Here is a 22868-nt window from a genome sequence, read left to right on the forward strand (position 1 = left end):
TTTGTCCTTATCATTAAAACTCAAAGTTTTCAAGTCATTTTCATTAGTTTTCCTAAATATTTAACATAGGCATGTTTGGGATGTTCTTGAGAAAGATGATGATGATAATGATGACGAAATTGACTTTTGACAATTTATTCCACTGCACACACGTCGCCGATTTTACAACATAAATTGACTTTTGGCACTTCCTTGAAACCCACCACCACTAAGTTATTTTATTTTTCCTCTGACTTGTGCAAGTTTGATTCATCGACCGCTGATTCATCTCAGTGCTCAAAGTGACGTTTTCACCTTCTTGAGTGGATCACATGGCAAAGATGAACGAACTTTGGATGTCTATGTTGAGTATTAAAACAATTGGGAATTAATTTGCTATTTATACATGTTTAGACTTACTCTAACCCTTGGAGTAAAACTCAAATTTTAAGTTTTAAATTTACCCCAACTTGCTCCAACTCTTGGGGCAAATATGAGTTAAAACTTAAAACTCATTTATGGGCCAAATTTAGCCTAGGATTCCCCCCCTCCCACCACCAAGGTCAATGAGGCTGGCCCATCATATTGTATATATTTTTTTAGTTTTATATTCATAAATTCATTGAATCTAACTGTTAATAGGGGTGGATTTTTTTGCCAAATTGCCGTGCCAACCGAATTACCAACCGTACCATACCGATTTTGTGCCAAATTTTTTGTGCCAATCGGTAATGGTACGGTATTGTACCGTACCGAAATTTCATGGTACGGTATTGGTAATGGATATCATTACCACGGTATTACCTTACCGTGCTGAACATATAATATAATATATAATTATATAACACATATTTATAATATTCTAATAATTTGATATGATGAAAGAGACTTAACCTCAGTTCAAGATTCCAAATAGGAAGAAGATTGCGGCTAGTGTGTGTGATTTATATGTGTTGGAGAAGTCTAAGTTATTTGAAGCAATGCATAATCAAAGGGTAAGTATCACAACCGATACTTGGACATCGGTACAAAACATTAACTACATGGTAGTTACCGCTCACTTCATGGATAGGGAATGAAAGTTGCACAAACGGATTATAAACTTCATAAAGATCACAGGTCATAAGGGAGAAGACATTGGGAAAGTTCTAGAAGTGTGTTTGAACCATTGGAGGATAGAGACGATCTTTAGCATGGGGGAAACTTTTATTTGTTTTAGTTCGTAGCTTCTATTTGGATTGTAAACTTAATTTTCATCATGAATCTTGATGCATCATTTGAATTATTGTGTGTGTGAATTGTGAATGCTGAATAATCGATGAATTTAGGCTACAAAGTATTAGATAAAGGTACAATAAAAAAGTTTTGCACTTGAATTCGGTTAAAAAAGCCAAAACAAAGTGGCAATTACCATTGCCATACCATGCCAACCGAACATTTGGCAATACCGAACTTCGGTATACCGAAAGTTTGGTACGGTAATTGGTACGGTAACCGTACCGAACCCACCCTTAACTGTTAAGATCTAATTTGATGAAATCCAACGGTAAAAAAAAAAAAAAATCTAACGGTCCAAATTAAATCCAACGGCTAAAGTAATTAAAAAAAATTTCTTTTATGTGTTTCATATTCTTTCATAGTGTTTCACGAGTTTCATGGTGTTCACTAGTGATTTTTCAATATTTGTCGGAATCTAAATATTTTTAGGTTAAAATGTTCATAAAATTAAATTAGGATAGTCTACATAATTTTTTCTTTTAAAAAAGTTACTTTAATTAAATTTTTTGCCTAAAATAATTTTTTAATAATATGGGGCTAAAATTTTAACCCATAAGGGTTGGAGTAAAAAAGTTGTTTATGGGTTAAAAATTTTGGGTTTTGAGATGGTCTTAGGAGGGTAATTGGTCGAATAAAAGTTTTAGGGGTGAAAATTAGCAATGACTTACAAGTTTAGGGGAAAAATCAACCAATAACATTGACCCATCTTAGCCACACTATGAGTCTGCCAAAATAATTTAGTATTGAACTTACCATGTACAGAAGGTAATTTAAAACCTTTATCTTACAAGTGAAAGAATAATACAGCTAAAGTGTAGTACTTGGTGGCAATGCATTGAGAAACTCAAAAAATCTTCGAGGTTAGAATTTTGATGAAAGTGCAAAAAATAGTATGAAATTAGTAACAGGTGGAATATCTTGCATTAAAATTCAATATACGCTTGACTGACATTAAAATTCAATGTATTGTTTATTAAAAATATATATATATACACACACACACTTGACTGCCTAGTCAACGGAACCAGTAAACAGAATTATTACTGTTTCATTTTTAATGGGCCGAGCCGTACAGCCCACAGATGTGCTCCTCCTAAATCCTCCTAATCTGCTCGCTCTCTCTGCGTCTCTCTGAGGGAGTCGAAATGGTAGCATTAGCAGGTTTCTCAACCCCTCCGAGGCTGAGCTTTTCATTGCGTTCTTGCCGCAGTAGTAACTCAACATCTCTTCCTTTGTTGCCTCTCAGTCTCAGTCTCAGGTACGAACAAATGCAGAGGATTATCTTTCAATTTTTCAATTTTTACAGCTTTCATTTTATATGATGATGTATTTGTCTGTTGTTTGTTCATGTTTTGTGGTGGTGGTGCAGAAATTCGACGCCCAAGTCCACAGTCTCTGCCTTGCACACTCCGTACGGCGATTCTTTAGCAACTAGTGGTAATTTCTTTTTACTAATTACATTATTTCCATAGAGTAAGAGACCCAATTGTTCAATGTTTGAGCTTAATCCGTGATTTCGGTCATTTATTCAATAATTACTTACATTTGGCTATTTATTTGGAGTTTATATTCAGTTTTGCAGACTAGATTAAATTCTAAACGTATTGCTGTTTCCAGGATTATCAAGTAGAACTTGTGGGTCACCTCTAAAGGTTGACGGCAACGATTTTGGTGATACCAGTACAAGGTCTATAACTCGTGCCCTTTTGCATATTTGAGAGAATTTTCTTTTCGATTTGATTTAAAGTGCGTTTTCAGACTATATTTGTATTGATTTTCACATGATATTGTATTCATAAGGTAGTTTTATCTTGGGAGATGATTTTTGCACACCCCAATTTTGCCTGCACACACTCTGTGTTTCTGTTCTATTATGAATCAAAATAGGTTGAAATGGCTTTTTGTTTTTACATCCATCGGGTCACAAGTTATGCAAAGTCCCTTGGAAACGAATGCATATATTTATTCAATGATATTGATAACTGAGGATGAATTGATGAAAATAGGTTAGGGCCAAAAACTTTTTTAACTGGGGCATGATACGTTTTTTAAACTTGTTAGAATTTCAATGGAAAATAATTCTATCAATCTCTGTCCTTCAAGGCTCTTGAATTCTACTCATGCGTAGTATGTTGAATGATGTATTCCATTATCTTTAGATAGGATTATAAGTTTGTGAATTTTTTTAGTTATGGTGCAATAGAAGCCAAAAAAGGGAATCCACCCATACTCCCAGCTGTGATGACCCCAGGTGGACCATTGGATCTCTCATCTGTATTATTCAGGAACCGTATAATCTTCATTGGGCAGCCAGTCACTTCAGCGGTGGCACAACGAGTCATATCCCAGCTTGTGACTTTGGCTACTATTGATGAGAATTCAGATATACTGGTGTGTACTTACACTTTCTCCCCTTCTCCCCTCCGCGCCCCCCTTTCAATTGATTCAGCATGGCTAAAGTAATAACATGTCAAAGTCGGTTTCTTTCAGAGATTGTGACTTTGTCCTGTATCATTTCAGGTGTATTTGAACTGCCCTGGTGGGAGTACATACTCTGTTTTGGCAATTTATGACTGCATGTCTTGGGTAATGTCATGAAGCTTCATCATCTTTCTCTTTTTTTTCTTCCAAATTTTTATCACATTTCTTTGCACTTTGTTGTGGATAAAGAAAATTGTATTGCAATAGAGACAATAAAAAAAACATAGAAAAAGGAGTGTTAAAGTACACCAGTATCTAAACCTAATTAATAAAACACTCATTGTTAACCAAAACCTTATGAAATTACCAGTTTAACCCTCTAATTAAAACAGAACATGAATAAGAAATATGGGGCATAAATGTAATTTCACACAACCAAATTTTGCTGTTTTTTTTAAAGCCTCACCTACATGTAATCCTAACATATCTCTAATTACAAAAAAAAAAAAAAAAAAAGCCCACTCCCACATTCTCTATCACTCTCTTCCTCTCTCCTTATATTTCAAAAACAAAAATAAAAAAATTTCTCACGCACTTTGTGTGTGCCCATATGCTAGTAAGAAATAAGAGAAATGAAAGAGGGAATCAAATCCCTTCTAAAATGACTTCCAATGCCAGCAGATAGTTGAGAAAGGAATAAGTCTAAATTAATTAGAAACAGAAGACATGAGAGCGGACCAAAACAGAACATTTGCTCTCTTCTTTATTGCATTTTCATTCATTTCTATTTGTTACATCATCAATTTGTCATCAAACTCCTATATTGAATTTACGGTTTAGATTGTTGTCACAGTAGCCCTGAGGAGGTGATAGGGCTCAAGTAGCATTTGAACTAACTTTAACATTCGTCATTCTGATTAAGTTTGCGTTGTCTTTAACAAGATAAACCTACAACAACAACAACAACAACAAAGCCTTTTCCCACTAAGTGGGGTCGGCTATATGAATCCTAGAACGCCATTGCGCTCGGTTTTGTGTCATGTCCTCCGTTAGATCCAAGTACTCTAAGTCTTTTCTTAGAGTCTCTTCCAAAGTTTTCCTAGGTCTTCCTCTACCCCTTCGGCCCTGAACCTCTGTCCCGTAGTCACATCTTCGAACCGGAGCGTCAGTCGGCCTTCTTTGCACATGTCCAAATCACCGGAGCCGATTTTCTCTCATCTTTCCTACAATTTCGGCTACTCCTACTTTACCTCGGATATCCTCATTCCCAATCTTATCCTTTCTCGTGTGCCCACACATCCCACGAAGCATCCTCATCTCCGCTACACCCATTTTGTGTACGTGTTGATGCTTCACCGCCCAACATTCTGTGCCATACAACATTGCTGGCCTTATTGCCGTCCTATAAAATTTTCCCTTGAGCTTCAGTGGCCTACGACGGTCACACAACACGCCGGATGCACTCTTACACTTCATCCATCCAGCTCGTATTCCATGGTTGAGATCTCCATCTAATTCTCCGTTCTCTTGCAAGATAGATCCTAGGTAGCGAAAACGGTCGCTTTTTGTGATCTTCGCTAGATTGCTCCGGTCATTAGTGTGGATAAGTATATAAATGGATAGAGATAGGAAAGCAAACACAAGATGTACGTGGTTCACCCAGATTGGCTACGTCCACGGAATAGAAGAGTTCTCATTAATTGTGAAGGGTTTACACAAGTACATAGGTTCAAGCTCTCCTTTAGTGAGTACAAGTGAATGATTTAGTACAAATGACATTAGGAAATATTGTGGGAGAATGATCTCGTAATCACGAAACTTCTAAGTATCGGAGTGTGGTGTCGTCTTGACTTGCCTTATCTGTCTCATAGGTAGATGTGGCATCTTCTCTGGAAGTACTCTTCCTCCATCCAGGGGTGGTATCTTCAACTGGTGGAGATGCACAAGGTAATGTATCAATTTCACTTGAAGCTTACTTGTAGTTTCAGGCTTGGTCAAGCGCGATACAAACCATGTAGTAGGAGTCCCCCAAGTCGCCGAGCTAGGGGGTCTGCTGAAAGAGGTGACAGACAAGGTAAGCAATCAGAGCTCCGACTGATTGTTCACCTTCTCCCCATCTTGCAGCAGCATGAAGGATAAAGAGAAGAAAAATAAGAAGAGATGATATGAGATACTTTTGCTTTTGAAGAAGTAACTTTCCACAGGCTTATTCTTGAACTGAGCTGGAGGGTTTTCTGGTTTCCTCCAGAGTATAAGGCCAACTGAAGAATTTGAGGGTCAAAACAAGTCCATCAAATCTAGAGTACGTTCCACCCTGCTGATATGGGATACTTTTGCTTTTGACAGAGTAATGGATGTATCGGCACGTGTGTTGTTACGCTTGTCTCCACATGCTTCCTTGTATCCTTCGCACTTGCCCTATCTGTTCCTCAAGCAGATGCGGAATCTTCCCTGGAAACATAAGATGTTGAAGATGAGTACTCGAAAGCAATGTCAGGTAAGTAATCAGGTAAGGGGTTCCAGGCAGTCAGTTCCTGGCTGGAAGCTTGATTCCAAGTGCTGACTGATTGCTCTCTTTCTCCTTGTCTTGCAGGTAAAAACAAGGCCAAAGGAAAAGACAGGGAAAAAGCATGATATGGGATACTCTTGCTTTTAACCCTGATGATATGAGATATTCTTGCTCTAGTATAGCTTGTTTGCAGAGGTATTATCGGGGGGAAAGAAAGCTGAATATTTCGAAAGGCTTCGTTGGGAGTGCCCTCTCAGATATGATGAAGGGTTGAGCATTTTTGCAGGTCTGCCTGTCCGTTGGGGATGGAGGTCGACATATATAGGAGTCTCCCTAACAACAAGTAGTAATGCTATTCCTTTACCCTGCTTGGTCATAGCACGGTAGTGGGAGCTGCCAGTTTCACATGTTTTAACTCTGTCAGAGCACTTTGAAAAAGTGGTCAGTGGTATCTGGCTCTCGAGATTCGGAGAACGATGCCTCTTCGATTTTTGAGAAAGCAATCATGCTGGGGGTCTGGCTCTCGAGATTCGGAGAGCAGTGTCTCTTCGATTTTTGAGGAAGTAATCATGTTGGGAGTCTGGCTCTCGAGATTCGGAGGGCGGTGCCTCTTCGATTTTGGAGCAAGCAATCCTGTTGGGAGTGTTGTCTCGAATGTGAGTAAAGGTTGGGCATGTTTGCTAGTCTACCTTGCCACGAAGCACAAAGGTTGACACACAGGGACTTTCCAATTATCCAGCAATGGTACTGTTCCTTTACCCTCTCTTCGCTTTTGAGAAAGTAGTCATGTTGGGAGTCTGGCTCTCGAGATTCGGAGGACGGTGCCTCTTCGATTTTGGAGCAAGCAATCTTGTTGGGAGTGTTTTCTCGAATGTGAGTAAAGGTTGGGCATGTTTGCTAGTCTACCTTGCCACGAAGCACAGAGGTTGACACAGGGACTTTCCAATTATCCAGCAGTGGTACTGTTCCTTTACCCTTGTGGGTAATAATATGGTAGCTAGACCTTCAAAATTTATGTGTCTAAACTTTGTTAGTGCTGTTTCTTTGCTATTCTTTTACCTTTCTTGGTCAGAGCGATGTAGTGGGAGCTGCAAGCTTCACGTGCTCAACTTTGGCAGAGAACTTTGGCAAAGTTATCTGTGGTACCCATGAGCTATTGTTGCGTGTGGGAAGTGGGTGATTGAACAGTAAGATTCATGTGCTTTCTACTTCACCAAAAGTCTTCGACAGAATGCCCATAATTTCTGCAAAGCTGAGTGTGCGTGTGAGAGGTGCTGACAAGGCTAGAAAAGTAGGTGCCTCTTCGATTTCTGAGATCGGCCCTCGTGGTCTCTGAGCAGCCCAGCTTTTGAGAAAGCGAGCCCCTCTTCGATTGATTCGGAGAACGATGCCTCATCGATTTTTGAGAAAGCAATCATGCTGGGGGTTTGGCTCTCGAAGATTCGGGGAGTAGTGTCTCTTCGATTTTTGAGAAAGTAATCATGTTGAGAGTCTGACTCTCGAGATTCGGAGGGCGGTGCCTCTTCGATTTTGGAGCAAGCAATCTTGTTGGGAGTGTTTTCTCGAATGTGAGTAAAGGTTGGGCATGTTTGCTAGTCTACCTTGCCACGAAGCACAGAGGTTGACACACATGGACTTTCCAATTATCCAGCAATGGTACTGTTCCTTTACCCTCTCTTCGATTTTTAAGAAAGTAGTCATGTTGGGAGTCTGGCTCTCGAGATTCGGAGGACGGTGCCTCTTCGATTTTGGAGCAAGCAATCTTATTGGGAGTGTTTTCTCGAATGTGAGTAAAGGTTGGGCATGTTTGCTAGTCTACCTTGCCACGAAGCACAGAGGTTGACACACAGGGACTTTCCAATTATCCAGCAGTGGTACTGTTCCTTTACCCTTGTGGGTAATAATATGGTAGCTAGACCTTCAAAATTTATGGGTCTAAACTTTGTTAGTGCTGTTTCTTTGCTATTCTTTTACCTTTCTTGGTCAGAGCGATGTAGTGGGAGCTGCAAGCTTCACGTGCTCAACTTTGGCAGAGAACTTTGGCAAAATTATCTGTGGTACCCATGAGCTATTGTTGCGTGTGGGAAGTGGGTGATTGAACAGTAAGATTCATGTGTTTTCTACTTCCCCAGAAGTCTTCGACAGAATGCCCATAATTTCCGCAAAGCTGAGTGTGCGTGTGACAGGTGCTGACAAGGCTGGAAAAGTAGGTGCCTCTTCGATTTCTGAGATCGGCCCTCGTGGTCTCTGGGGAGCCCAGCTTTTGAGAAAGCGAGCGCCTCTTCGATTTCTGAGATCGGCCTTCGTGGTATTTGAGCAGCCCAACTTTTGAGAAAGCAAACGCCTCTTCGATTTCTGAGCAGGCGCCTCTTCGATTTCTGAAGCTCCGTCGAGTGCAGATTTTTATAGGGGCTGACATTAAGTTCCAAAGCACACTTGAATCTCTACCAGTAGAAGCTTCATTCTTGCACTTCTAAGATCTTGATTTGTCCGACCTCTTCTCTCTTCAACACCTTTGAAAATGTCTGGCCCCTCCGACCGTCGTTTTGACTTGAACCTTGTTGAAGAGGCAGCCCCGCCTTCTCCAGACAACATATGGCGCCCATCCTTCGTCTCCCCTACTGGTCCTCTTACCGTTGGGGATTCCGTGATGAAGAATGATATGACCGCTGCGGTGGTGGCCAGGAACCTTCTCACTCCCAAAGATAACAGACTACTTTCCAAACGGTCTGATGAGTTAGCTGTTAAGGATTCGCTGGCTCTCAGTGTTCAGTGTGCAGGTTCTGTGTCTAATATGGCCCAACGCCTATTTGCTCGAACCCGCCAAGTTGAATCATTGGCGGCTGAAGTGATGAGTCTCAAACAGGAGATTAGAGGGCTCAAGCATGAGAATAAACAGTTGCACCGGCTCGCACATGACTATGCTACAAACATGAAGAGGAAGCTTGACCAAATGAAGGAAACTGATGGTCAGGTTTTACTTGATCATCAGAGATTTGTGGGTTTGTTCCAAAGGCATTTATTGCCTTCGTCTTCTGGGGCTGTACCGCGTAATGAAGCTCCGAATGATCAACCTCTGATGCCTCCTCCTTCTAGGGTTCTGTCCAGTACTGAGGCTCCAAATGATCCCCCTCCGGTGCCTTCTCTTTCTGGGGCTCTACCGACTGCTGAGACTTCTCCTAAGCAACCTTTGTGAAGGCTCCCTCTTGTGTGTTTATTGACTCATGTATATGTACATATTTGTAGCTTATCGGGGATATCAATAAATAAGCTTTCCTTCATTTCAACGTATTGTGTTAAATACACCAAAGCCTTCTTCGCTAAGGTCTTTGAATTTTCTTTTGTTGAAGCTTGTATGTTGAAGCTTTCTGAGTGGAGCATGTAGGTTGGGGTAGTGTTCCCTTAATTTCCCGAGTGAGGAAAACTTCTCGGTTGGAGACTTGGAAAATCCAAGTCACTGAGTGGGATCGGCTATATGAATCTTAGAACGCCATTGTGCTCGATCCTGTGTCATGTCCTTCGTTAGATCCAAGTACTCTAAGTCTTTTCTTAGAGTCTCTTCCAAAGTTTTCCTAGGTCTTCCTCTACCCCTTCGGCCCTGAACCTCTGTCCCATAGTCGCATCTTCTAATCGGAGCGTCAGTAGGCCTTCTTTGCACATGTCCAAACCACCGTAACCGATTTTCTCTCATCTTTCCTTCAATTTCGGCTACTCCTACTTTACCCCGGATATCCTCATTCCTAATCTTATCCTTTCTCGTGTGCCCACACATCCAACGAAGCATCCTCATCTCCGCTACACTCATTTTGTGTACGTGTTGATGTTTCACCGCCCAACATTCTGTGCCATACAGCATCGCCGGCCTTATTGCCGTCCTATAAAATTTTCCCTTGAGCTTCAGTGGCATACGGCGGTCACACAACACGCCGGATGCACTCTTCCACTTCATCCATCCAGCTTGTATTCTATGGTTGAGATCTCCATCTAATTCTCCGTTCTTTTGCAAGATAGATCCTAGGTAACGAAAACGGTCGCTCTTTGGTATTTCTTGATCTCCGATCCTCACCCCTAACTCGTTTTGGCCTCCATTTGCACTGAACTTGCACTCCATATATTCTGTCTTTGATCGGCTTAGGCGAAGACCTTTAGATTCCAACACTTCTCTCCAAAGGTTAAGCTTTGCATTTACCCCTTCCTGAGTTTCATCTATCAACACTATATCGTCTGCGAAAAGCATACACCAAGGAATATCATCTTGAATATGTCTTGTTAACTCATCCATTACCAACGCAAAAAGGTAAGGACTTAAGGATGAGCCTTGATGTAATCCTACAGTTATGGGAAAGCTTTCGGTTTGTCCTTCATGAGTTCTTACGGCAGTCTTTGCTCCTTCATACATATCCTTTATAGCTTGGATATATGCTACTCGTACTCCTTTCTTCTCTAAAATCCTCCAAAGAATGTCTCTTGGGACTCTATCATACGCTTTTTCCAAATCTATAAAGACCATGTGTAAATCCTTTTTCCCATCTCTATATCTTTCCATCAATCTTCGTAAGAGATAGATTGCCTCCATGGTTGAGCGCCTTGGCATGAACCCGAATTGGTTGTCCGAAACCCGTGTCTCTTGCCTCAATCTATGCTCAATGACTCTCTCCCAGAGCTTCATTGTATGACTCATTAGCTTAATACCCCTATAGTTCATGCAATTTTGTACGTCGCCCTTATTCTTGTAGATAGGCACCAAAGTGCTCGTTCGCCACTCATTTGGCATCTTCTTCGTTTTCAAAATCCTATTGAAAAGGTCAGTGAGCCATGTTATACCTGTCTCTCCCAAAAGTTTCCACACTTCGATTGGTATATTGTCTGGGCCTATTGCTTTTTTATGCTTCATCTTCTTCAAAGCTACAACCACTTCTTCCTTCCGGATTCGACGATAAAAAGAGTAGTTTCTACACTCTTCTGAGTTACTCAACTCCCCTAAAGAAGCACTCATTTCATGTCCTTCATTGAAAAGATTATGAAAATAACCTCTCCATCTGTCCTAAACCCTAAACCTAACTAAGTAATAATCAGGCAAACAAAAACACAAAGAAAAACCAAGACAAAATTATAACCATAGCTCGATTGCACCAAACAAGAAATAGTTTTATTTATCAATTATGTTCTGTTTTCATTAAATGGTTTTTTTATGTTATCAGATCAAACCTAAGGTAGGAACAGTATGTTTCGGAGTAGCTGCAAGCCAAGGAGCACTTCTTCTTGCTGGGGGTGAAAAAGGAATGCGCTATGCGATGCCAAATGCACGAATCATGATACACCAACCACAGAGTGGATGTGGGGTATGAATCAACTTTTTTTTGGATAGCTTGCCTATTTTGTTATTAAGAAGATGCTTATAAGAGGGTAGGAGGATGTGAATTAATGGGCTATATGACAAGAAGTAAAAGTGAATTGTATTTTGATGGTCTATTCTTTTAGGTGTCTTTCCTATCTTGTGCTGTTATCAATTTTGGGTATGGAGGGAAGACCTAACTTCTTTTTTGTACCATATGTTAATTAATTCTGTAGTATCATTTAAAAATCAAAGTTTGGTAATGAATATAATGATATAGAAATCTCAAATCTCATCGAGCAGTTACATGAGAAGGATTTGGAATGCTCATGTGGTATTTTTCTAATCCCTCCTAAACATTTTATGATCCATCCTTACCAACTTCATCTCGATCCTTTGGGACTTGGAAATCCCCACCCAAACATAGCCTAAATATTTTTTTCAATCCTTGCATTTGCATCATTCCACTAATATTGCAAGGACATAGATGCTGGAACTTGGTTATTTTAACCTGGCATTTCGGCAGGTTGGATTTTAGGATTATAGATTACTTGTAAAACATTTTCAACATTTCCACCATTCTATAATGCATACATTTCATGTAAAACATTTTTCTGAAGGTTAATTCTAGGATTCAAGGATTCAAGGATTCTAGATTACAAGCAAAATACTTTTTACATTTTCATGATTCCACAACGCATGCATTTAAGAATATAGAATTTGGAACGGCTATGTTAGGTTGGATTAGGATTCTATATAGCATTTCCATCATTCCACTAATTTTTAGCAAGGACATGCCAGAAAATGGAACTTGATTACATTTCTTTTCAGTTTATTTGTACTGATCAGGAAAAAGAGTGAATATATATTTGTTTTAACTTTTAAATTGAAGTTCGAGTAAAATGTTTTCATATTATAAAATCCCTTAGAATCGTATATGCATTGTGGCCTAAGGTTCCATTTTTCTTATGTTCCAATTCTGATTGATATTATAACCATGAAGCATGTTATTTCTTAGTCCTAGAACTAATGCCTTTGAAAATTCTTAAATGTTCTTTTTGATCCTTGCATTTGCTTGAGATGATAGAAAATTTGGTGGCTTCAGTAGGCCCTTAGATGATGATGGAAATGCTGAATTTTGTATTATCTCATTATTGGTTCTACCAAGTGTTTGATTAAGTATGATGGTCTCAATACTAAAGGTGTGGTGTGAATTTGACCAAAAATTATCGTACTACCTAAACGTCAATGTATTTTTTGGAACTGTGAAGGTCTCCAACAAAAAAATAAATACAAGTATGAAGAAGAAATACTACCGTGAGAAGATAACTTCTTGTTTAGTTTTTGTATTTGATCTTTTTAAATACCTCTGTACTATGTTACATCCTTGAACCATCGAAGGTCTCAGATTTGACTTTCTGTTGTAAATGACCTAATAATCTCATAACCTATTTGTTACTTAATCTAGTTTTTATAGTCGTTTTTGTTTCTTGCCCTATTTTCTCCTGCAATCATAACTGCATGAATTTTTATAGTAATACATTAATTCATGTCTTTGTGGTTGATTTTTCCATGTATAACGCAACAAATTGATATTGTCTGAGAAATTAACGATATTAGTTTCAAATTCTCAGATTCTTTGTTAATTATTTTCCGTAAAATTAAAATAAATTTTTATATACTAATTACTACGTGATCCATTTTATTTTATATCCGTGGATTGATTTGGAATTGTCTTATTGTAGGGCCACGTGGAAGATGTGAGGCGCCAAGTGAATGAAGCAGTTCAAACTCGCCATGTCAGTCTCTTCTCCCTTAGTTGTATTCTTGAAAATCTTTCTGGTGATCATCTATTAGTGTTGCAGCCTAATTGATTTAAATCAAACTGTGAGCAGAATAATCAATTTTGTTATATAATTTTTCTGATCAAGTCAAAGTTGAAGGCTTATAGACTTTTACAAATTGAAGGCTTGTTGAGACCTGCTGCCGCACAGGGCTACTAGGGAAACTGGAATTAGATTCAACCCTATTTGGGACTGGGTTGTTGCAAATAAATTCACTGCATGAGTTGCAACTTCATTTAATGACAGACAAACCTTGGTGTCCAAGGAAATCTCTTTTTGATGTGGTATTTTAGAGAATAACAATTTGAATGCGGATGTTGAGAGCTGTTGTCTCACAGCGATACCAGGACAACTTAAATTTAGGTTCAGCCCTGTTCGAGGTTGGGTTGTTACGTATAAATTCACTGTGCCATTAGTTTAGTCTTCATTTAGTGACAGACAAACCTTGGTTATCTGGGGGCAGTTAGTGGTAGATAATACAGCCATAATCACCATTTTGAAGTAGCGTGGATCTATTGTGTGGAGAATCACATACAATGAAGGAACATCGCTAATAACACTTACTGCTCCAAAAACTAAAAGGGCATTCTCTGGACCTTTGAGAAAATACGTACTACTCAGACCCTGCATGGGCGGGGTCCTCATCCACTGGGAATCTCCTTTTAATGTTTGAAAGACTTTGCATTTGTGATTATTGCTTTTCGAGTTCTAGGAAATCGAGATTTAGGGTTCTGTCAATACTGTGTTTAACATGTACTTAGTTTCCCTTAGAGCTATTTCTTTGTGCTTTATTCATCAAATTTATGAGTGCCATCTGCTCCACATGAAGTCTTTTAATTTGGTCTTGTGTCCTGATGTATTTGATGCAGAAAGTCGACAAAATGTATGTTGCATTTACTGGGCAATCTCTAGAGAAAGTACAACAGTACACTGAGAGGGATCGTTTCTTATCTGTTTCCGAGGTAATGTTGCTAATTCTGCGACCCCAGAACTACGATAAACTTCTTTTAACCAAATTAATTTTTCAATTTCCAGCCGCTAGTAATACTCCAGCACTACATATCTATCTATCCAGCTTATTAACCTCCCCTTTATTTTATTTTATTTTATTTTATTTTTATTTTTTTTAAATTGCAGGCTATGGAATTCGGGCTTATTGATGGCGTGCTGGAAACCGAATATTGATTCCAAATTTGTACCGTTTGTTGTCTTAAAATTTCAATGTTTTACAAATTATGATCGGTCATCAGTTATCCAGTTTATTTGATTCCAATGTTGCTGCCTCACTTCACCTTGTGATGAATGCCATATTCGATCATTTTGGCTTTCAAGATTTAACAATGCGCGGTGCAGGTTATGACATTGGAATTTAGATGCCGCGTCATTCTTCAGAGAAGCAGATTGAGCATACACGAGGAGGTTATGAGGGGCAACTCGACTAAACTGGTCGGAGCAGCCCCCTCGATTTTTTGGTTTTTCCGTTGTATATACTGTTTTCAGGGACGAGAGAATCTGTACAATGGAAGAGGGGTCTGAGCAAGCAGCTGCAGGGCATCCATGATGGACTGAATCATCATTTTGTTAGGTGCACATCAGGATAGTTTTTCTCCCACTATTCTTCTATCTTGATAAGTATGAAGCTGAGGTTTTACCATAATATCAATCGACAATATGGATACTGCAATGCCTCTTAGCATGTGGCAAATTTTCTACGTAGACACTTGAAAATCAAAAATTGGGTACTTAGAGCACATGTGACCATTACGCTTCACACATGGGTTAAACTGTTCTGATAGTTTTTCATAATAAAATTAATTGGCAATACAAAGAGTACCACAACTCCATATAATGCATGTGTAAAGTCTCTTGGTTTTCATTTTCTAGGCTCGAAGGTTTTAAACTCCATTTCCGTTCACCATATTCATTTAGGCAATCTGATTCCACGATCAAGATTTAGAAGGACCATCCGATGCGACTAACCTGAAGGCTTTCGAACCTAAATAAAAGAGTGGGCAGGACAGCGGGATTCATACTCTCTGTTGGACCCAAAAATTGCACGCAAAGGGCCAAACACATTAAACATCCATTACCCTTACGGTTTTATTGCCTCATGTGAATCTCGATTATATTATGCAAATTTAGTGGCAAAACTAATAGTTTTTTTTTTTTTTTGGAAACGTGGCAAAACTAATAGTTTAGCAAGCATTTACGTAAGTTAAATTCTCATGTCAGGCCAAACAGTAAAATATATAACACCATACCAAACACATCCCTTTAAACCTAACACCTACCAAGCTCACATGACCCAAGATATATGGTTTCACGGTCTTGTTAGATGAGTTGAGGTGTGGACGGTTATGGATGTCCACAAGGCTCATAGAAACTCTTCGATAATGGAGACTTTGGTCTACTTGGGAGCATCAATGTGTCCATGATTATTATTTGGAGGGCTCTCACATTGGAAAAGCAAATGAGATAATTTCCAACACCTTATTTACAACAATAACCTAACTCTACAACAACCCATCCACACAAGACATATATCTTCTCTTTTCCTGCACCAAGACATATGTTTCTCGTGAACCTATTCATGGTGCAACCTATCTCACCCTTCTATCCATATGTCACTAAGAAGATACCATTCCACCCTTTTAGCTGTTGCAAAAAAACTAGTCTCAGTGCCTGTTCTTGTCCATAGGACACAAGGAGGTTCCAATCCATCCCTTTACCCTATGAAAACAAGTAGCTTCCAACACACCATGGTGTCGGTTCCTCTATCCGACATTGCACAATTTAATGTCGGATTTTTACCAATAATTCAACAGTAAGTAGTGTTTCTTGTCGTTTTTACTCCGAAAGTAATATCCCCTTTTGTAGTAGTGTTTTACCTACTGGAAGCAATTTCTAACGCCCCACTTTGTTCACTGAATATAAGGTAGCTCCAATTCTTGTTTTACGTGCTAGAATCCATCACGCGCTTTCAACTTCATGCTTAAAGAAGAACATCTTCTCCTTGCTGTAGGAAATCTCTCTCCCTGGTCTTGATTGCTACAAGATTTCCAGCAAGCCATAGACTCAAGCTTTAAGCTACCTTAGAAACCTCAACCAACCACCATGACCAAAAGCTCAACCACTATCAATATCTCTTACATATTCTTCTCCTAAATCTTAACGTAACTGTACCAAAATGAAGCTCATGCATTGTTATTTGCTAAACTTGTGGATCTCTAGCTCCCACACTTCAAGCTCTCATGCCAAACCCTTTTTAATATTAACTCACCACCTTAACAGCCGCATGAAGCACTTCAATAGCCATGGAAAAACTTCGACAACTGCTAGAAGCATTTCAACGTAACACCAAACCAAGCACCTAAGAGCTGCTGGAAGAACAACAATGCATTTCCCAGGACTTGTTTTCCCTTCAGATGCTTTAGGCCTAATTCTCGCTAACTCAAAAATGGGGGATGTGAGGGTTTTGTTTGCCTCTTTACAACACAAAAAGCCCAGCAAAGCCTTCGACACAAAAAGTCCCCAATCTAACAAATTTTGTATCAAGTAAAATGGTTAACTCAGAAATGGGGGACGTGAAGGTTTTGTTTGCTCTTAACACAAAAAGGCCAGCAAAGCCTTCGACACAAAGGCCTCCAAACACTCTCAAATTCAATCTAATGAATTTTTTTTTCTTTTTGAACAAATGATATTATCTATACTAAGACGGTGGAAGAGTGAAAATAATGTGGTTCAAATTTGTATTTGACGAAAATCAAACTTAAGATCTCTTTCTTACTTATAAGTGAAGAAAAAAATTAAAGTTTATTAATGTTGTGTAGATTCTTTATGAAATAAAAATTAATTTAAAGATAAGAAGAAAAATAAAACTAAGATTGTTTTATACAAGTATTTTTTCATGAAAAATAAAGTGACTCCACCGCTTACCACCACTACCACCAATCCTACGCCTACCACCGTCAAAGTAGTATGCAGAAATCATGGAGTATAAGATGCTACTTGGGAAAAAGAAGCCACTTGTTAAAGTAATTCACTTTAGCTCCTGAAGCTAGTATTATGTAAGATAAAGACAGTTCATTGTAACAACCAGAGCCACATCCAGGACACATCTACGACTAGGAACGTGTGTGGATAGGGCGCAAATATTAAAAATGAAAAAGTCATGGTCACAGTGTATATAACGTATGTATCCGTGTTTCGTGCCGACGAAAAGTCTCTCGTCATGAAAAATCTCTAAAACAGAGGATGTACTACTGGGTTGGTGGGGGGTACAAGCTTTGTCTGACGAAAAGAAAAAGTAGAAGAGAGGGGAGGACACCTGTGAACTCTCTCTGTATGAAGCAAACTTGGCAGTCTTAGTAGGCCGCCTTATCTAATCTGATATCCCTAAAAATCCCTAGCTTGCTCTACCGTAAGTCGCCCTTCTCCCTTCTCCTGGATCAGTAGCAGTACGTGATGGATGCCACAAACAACTCGAGCAGCCCAAAGAAAACAGCGAGGAAGAAGAAAAAGCGAGGTGGGAGCGGGAGCAAGAAGAAGATGACTGCCGAGCAGACTTTAGCTTTCAAGTCTGTGAGTGAATGGGTTTTCTTGGAACAGCACCAAGCTTCTTCCGCTGCAGCTTCGGATGATTTTGGGGTTTCGTTGGTGCAAAAGAGCATAGCAAACAAGCTACTCTTTGAATTGCATTCCCATTCAAATTGCAGTGATGGGTTTCTTTCGCCTTCCAAGTTGGTCGAGAGGGCTCACGAAAATGGGGTGAGTTAAATTCTGAACGAAAATCTTTCGTTTCGTGGGTGTCGGTTCTTTAACTTGTTATAGTTTGTTTATTTTCTATCATGTAATTTCTTTGTCTATCTTTTTAGATTACATGTTAACTTCTTTAACCGCTTGTGGGTGTCGAATTCAATCTTCTCACACATTCCGGTTTTCTAGTAGTAGGAGTAGGAGACATACCCTGTATTGGTTAAAATGCAGCATCTTTAACCTGTTTAGGGTCTTTTTTTCTGGCCTGAAATATTAGCAGATTAAGCATACACGCTGTAATGATGGATGGGACTCGGGTTCAACCTCGTGCGGGCGAAGGATGTTAGTTACAATGAAGACTTAATTGGCTTTCAATAGACTCGGGGACTACGAAGGCATCACAAAAAATTAACCTTCTATTTGCTGTATGCATAGGGTAGGGGGAGAACAATTTGTTTTCACCTTAATCCTAGAAAGAATAGGGTTTATTTGGACTTTAAAAGGCTGCGAACACGGGAAAGGCGATGAGCTCCACAGTAGTTAATCTAATTGCTTTTGTATCAGGTTGAGTCAGCCATTACTATTTCCCAGTTTGTGGGGGAGTGTTGGCAATATAGCTCTTTACAGCCCATTCTAGTCTCTGTTATTGTCTTGCTCAATCCTCGTTAAGTTTTTCTCCAAAAGCTGTTAAATTTGTATTGTACTATATTTTCCGAAAGCTGGGGAATGTTGATATCCATGCTCTAGTTTGAGAAGTGTAGTTGATGGAGACGATGAACAGCTTTATGTTTAGGGATGACTGAGCTAATTTAGTGTGCTGGTTTGGGTTAGCTAAAGTAGTGATTCAGTTGAAATGGTTGAGGTTTATGTATGATTTTTAGGGGTTATTTATACGTATTCCATTCAATTTTATGTATGGAGGATATGTAAGGCTATGCCATAATCGAATCTGTTGATGCACAAAATTGGGTTGACTTTGGAACAACGTAAAGTGTCGCAAAGTGACCTTCGCAAGGGTGCTTTGGTCACTTAGTGAAGATAGTAGATTGAGAGATAAAGGGAAGAGAAATAGACACAAGGTGTACGTGGTTCACCCTAAGTTGGGCTACATCCACGAGGGTAGAGGAGTTCTCATTAACAATGTAGTGTTTACATAAAACAAGGGATTGCACATAATTGTCGTTAGCAGGATCTAAGTTGGGCTACACCCTGTTGCTGTCCCCTGTCGATGTGAGACTCTAGATACTTTATACTGGTGTTGACACATGGCGCATGGTGATTGGTCTCCTAGTTGGAGAGAAACTCATGTGCTTCGGCAAGTGTCTCTCACCATGAACTCTTCAGTAAGTCTCCGAAGGTATATAGTTGCCCGTGCTTGGTAGTTTCGGGCTTGGTGAAATATGGTACAAACAGAATCCATGACTCTTCCAACAATTTCTTGATTTTCTACTCAACATCTTTTCTCATGGGTGTAACTAATGTCGGAAAAGACCCAAAATATCGTATGTATTGACATTAGAAGTTCTTTGGCCAGCTAACTAAGGTTCCTACATTTTAAATACATGAATACATGCTGAGATGTAGTGATATTTAATTAATATATGTGCTCATAACAGGTGAAAGTTCTTGCTCTGACAGATCATGACACAATGTCTGGCATCCCCGAGGCCCTAGAAGCAGCTCGGAGACATCGCATTAAGATAATTCCAGGTGTTGAAATAAGTACAAAATTCTACTCAAGGTAACTTTGGAAGAAGTATGCCTTCTGGATGCTTTTAAATAAGTACAACATTGGGCTGTTGTAAACTGCATTTATTACATAAGAAACTAGAAAGGATATACTTCAACAAATTTTGAACTTTGCTCCTGCATCATTCACCCTTGGTTGCAGAAAACTTGACCTTGAGTTTGTCATGTTGAGGTATTAAGATCTTAATCTGGTACCAAGTTCCCCTCCTTGCCAAAACTGTAGGATCTTCCACCTTGTAAGAACATAGTGGAGGGACCTACAATCTAATACCAAAATTGACATACGAGAATGGGAAAGACCAAGCCTACTGAAAAGTAATTTTGGTTTTGGTTATTTGTTTGTTTGAATCTTCTGCATTCGGTCGTGGTCTGCTGAACACATGGACTATTACGGTTTTGTGAAAAACTAAAAAGTTGGTTGTCACACTTTTTGAGAATTCATAGCATTTTTGGCACTAAAATATGATGAAGTTATTATAAGAAATGATACAAGTTGTATTAAGAATTTTGGTGGGAGGGGATGAGTGATGAATGTTTTGGGTTTATGGGTAGATTACCATTTCAAATTCTTCTTTCCTGATATTTTTCCTTTCTTAAACCAACCATGTTGCTTATTGTCATTTTACTCAAGGGTAATTTGGAAGTTTATTATTCATTAAAAAGGTTATAGTTGAAACTATAGTTCAAATCAAGGCACCCTTAAACTAAATGAGAAATAAGGTTATTTTAGCAATGGAAAGGAAATATCCCATATTGGTAGTTCTTGAACACCTCCGATGATGTTTCACAATGGTTTCAGAGGAGGGTCTGCACCAGAGGAGCCAGTTCACATCCTTGCATACTACAGCAGCTGTGGACCAACAAGTTTTGAAGATCTGGAAAAGTTCTTGTCAAATATAAGGGATGGTCGTTATCTTCGTGCAAAAAATATGGTCTTGAAATTGAACAAGCTTAAGTTCCCTCTTAAATGGGAGCATGTTGCAAAGATTGCAGGCAAGGGAGTTGCTCCTGGGAGAGTGCATGTGGCCCGTGCGATGGTTGAAGCCGGCTATGTGGAAAATTTGAAACAAGCTTTTGCCCGCTATCTATACGATGGTGGACCAGCATACTCTACGTAATATTTTGAGCTTACTGTTTTCAGATTACTATTGATGTGTATATATGACTAAGAAACAATTATAAAGAAATATTTTCTTTGTATGAGTTCTCAGGGGATGCGAACCTCTGGCAGAAGAAGCAATAAAACTGATATGCGACACGGGAGGTGTGGCTGTGCTAGCTCATCCTTGGTCGTTGAAAAATCCAGTTGCCATCGTCAAAAGTTTGAAAGAAGCTGGTCTTCATGGGATCGAAGTTTACAGAAGTGATGGAAAACTAGCTGGTATGCTATACGAGATGCAACTATTTGTTCCTTTCTGTATAATGTGTGTTTTACACGGTCGATGCAGAAATTTTACTTGTACAATGTCATCTTTAGAAAGAGAATGGATATCAATGTTTTTTCTTTGAATAGATGTACACGTCATGCATCTCTTTCTAAGAATATAAAACGACTGAGGGCTTGACTTCAACTTTGGGTTAATTCATGCTAAGTGTTACAGGTCACATTCCTGGTAGAAAAGGAAAGTGTCTTATAAGATAGTCGACAAGTTGTATGTTTTACTATAAGGAGGAGCAAGCTGGAATTGCTCCCAACTCACCATGCTATACGTTGGAGTCATAGGATCTAGGTGTCAGTTTACTGTTTGTCATCTAACAAGCGTGTAGGTCAAATGCAATTCAGTGATTCTCTACTGCACAATTGTTTCAGTAAGACACAATGTTTTTCATCATGATAATGCAATATACTCGGTGAACTTCTGGTTGGAACTGTGTCCAACTGGCATGAATAGATGTGTAGATCACATGCCTGTTGGGTTATGCCTTTAAATGTCTTAACTTCTTGTGGCATAAGCGTGGAATCCTGGTTTTCATTTGGTAGATGTTGTCCTTGGAAACAATGGAAGTTTTTTCTTATGTTCTTAGTGCTGTACTCATCTCTGTCCGTTGATGTTGTCAACAGTGTACAGTGATCTTGCTGATACTTACGATCTGCTGAAGCTTGGAGGGTCAGATTACCATGGGAGAGGTGGGCATGGCGAGTCCGAGCTGGGTAGTGTGAATCTTCCAGTATTGGTTTTGCGTGACTTTCTTAAAGTAGCTCGACCAATTTGGTGCTGTTCCATTCGGCGCATTTTAGAAAATTATGCCGAGGAGCCTTCGGATTTGAATCTAGCAAGGGTTACGAGGTTTGAGAAAGGAGGTTCCCACTTAAGCTGCGGCAAGGACCTGATTGATCGTTGCTTCAATTTGTGGTTGACAAGTGAAGAGAGGCAGAATGCAGATTTTGAGGCCATTAGATTGAAGCTTTCCCATGTTTCAATTCATAAGGGAGGTATCCAGGTTCTTATAGAGAGTACATAAAATCCCCATGGATTGATATGTTTTCATGTACCAATGGGGTGATATCTAATTTATTGTTCCAACTCTTTTAGTTTTTGTTTTATTTTTTCGGGAACTTTTGCCTTCACTATCGCACTATCAAGTGAGTGGAAGAGATGAATTTTCTTCAATTTTTCTAAACATGTATTTTTGATAGAAATATCTATTCAAATTTTCGTATAAAGTGAAAATATGATTTTTGGACACCTTTTTTCTTTAAATCCACACTTGTTTATTTTTGGGTAGCGTAATCCATGCATCCATTTTTACATCTCACAAATCTCTCTTAATTTTCGGTTGTCATATCGAATGAATTGAAGAAGATTAATAACAAAAATTAACAAGGGTGCGTGGAGATTAAAAAAAATAATGAAAATGGCTTTAAAATTTTACATTTAACTAAAAGTTATTCAATAATTTTATTTAATGATAAGGACAAAAGAAAGAAAGAAATAATAAAAAAAAAACCTAGCCAAAAGCACACTGAGTTTTAGAAATAGTACTCGTATTTAGTTTC

The 22868-nt window shown here is 39.1% G+C and overlaps 3 protein-coding genes across 6 annotated transcripts; all 3 read left to right on the forward strand.

Moving 5' to 3' along the window:
• The first annotated feature begins 2333 nt into the window (after positions 1 to 2333).
• LOC126585712 (ATP-dependent Clp protease proteolytic subunit 6, chloroplastic-like) lies at positions 2334 to 14652 on the forward strand. Of its 2 annotated transcripts, none has more exons than XM_050250199.1 (9): positions 2334 to 2506; positions 2624 to 2694; positions 2875 to 2944; positions 3447 to 3648; positions 3778 to 3843; positions 11389 to 11529; positions 13268 to 13321; positions 14236 to 14328; positions 14504 to 14652. In XM_050250199.1, the coding sequence occupies exons 1-9, from the start codon at positions 2403 to 2405 to the stop codon at positions 14549 to 14551; spliced, it is 849 nt and encodes a 282-aa protein (XP_050106156.1). In that variant the 5' UTR covers positions 2334 to 2402; the 3' UTR covers positions 14552 to 14652. The 2 variants fall into 2 exon arrangements, with proteins under 2 accessions (XP_050106156.1, XP_050106154.1); XM_050250197.1 differs by having other exon boundaries at positions 2336 to 2515; positions 2627 to 2694.
• On the forward strand, positions 6311 to 11227 carry LOC126585715 (uncharacterized). Of its 3 annotated transcripts, none has more exons than XR_007610625.1 (2): positions 6311 to 7070; positions 7766 to 7954. XR_007610625.1 is itself a non-coding variant. In XM_050250210.1 (2 exons), the coding sequence occupies exon 2, from the start codon at positions 8709 to 8711 to the stop codon at positions 9381 to 9383; it is 675 nt and encodes a 224-aa protein (XP_050106167.1). In that variant the 5' UTR covers positions 6328 to 7070; positions 7984 to 8708; the 3' UTR covers positions 9384 to 11227. The 3 variants fall into 3 exon arrangements, 2 of the variants coding, with proteins under 2 accessions (XP_050106167.1, XP_050106168.1); XM_050250210.1 differs by lacking the exon at positions 7766 to 7954 and adding an exon at positions 7984 to 11227 and having other exon boundaries at positions 6328 to 7070; XM_050250211.1 differs by lacking the exons at positions 6311 to 7070; positions 7766 to 7954 and adding exons at positions 7465 to 7765; positions 7984 to 11227.
• A 2927-nt stretch (positions 14653 to 17579) lies between the features above and the next one.
• On the forward strand, positions 17580 to 22557 carry LOC126585706 (uncharacterized). The gene is made up of 5 exons (XM_050250193.1): positions 17580 to 18133; positions 19738 to 19862; positions 20670 to 20984; positions 21082 to 21251; positions 21933 to 22557. The coding sequence occupies exons 1-5, from the start codon at positions 17831 to 17833 to the stop codon at positions 22331 to 22333; spliced, it is 1314 nt and encodes a 437-aa protein (XP_050106150.1). The 5' UTR covers positions 17580 to 17830; the 3' UTR covers positions 22334 to 22557.
• The last annotated feature ends 311 nt before the right edge of the window (positions 22558 to 22868 follow it).

This window comes from Malus sylvestris, chromosome 10 (genome assembly GCF_916048215.2).
Source record: "Malus sylvestris chromosome 10, drMalSylv7.2, whole genome shotgun sequence".
Taxonomy (NCBI): domain Eukaryota; kingdom Viridiplantae; phylum Streptophyta; class Magnoliopsida; order Rosales; family Rosaceae; genus Malus; species Malus sylvestris.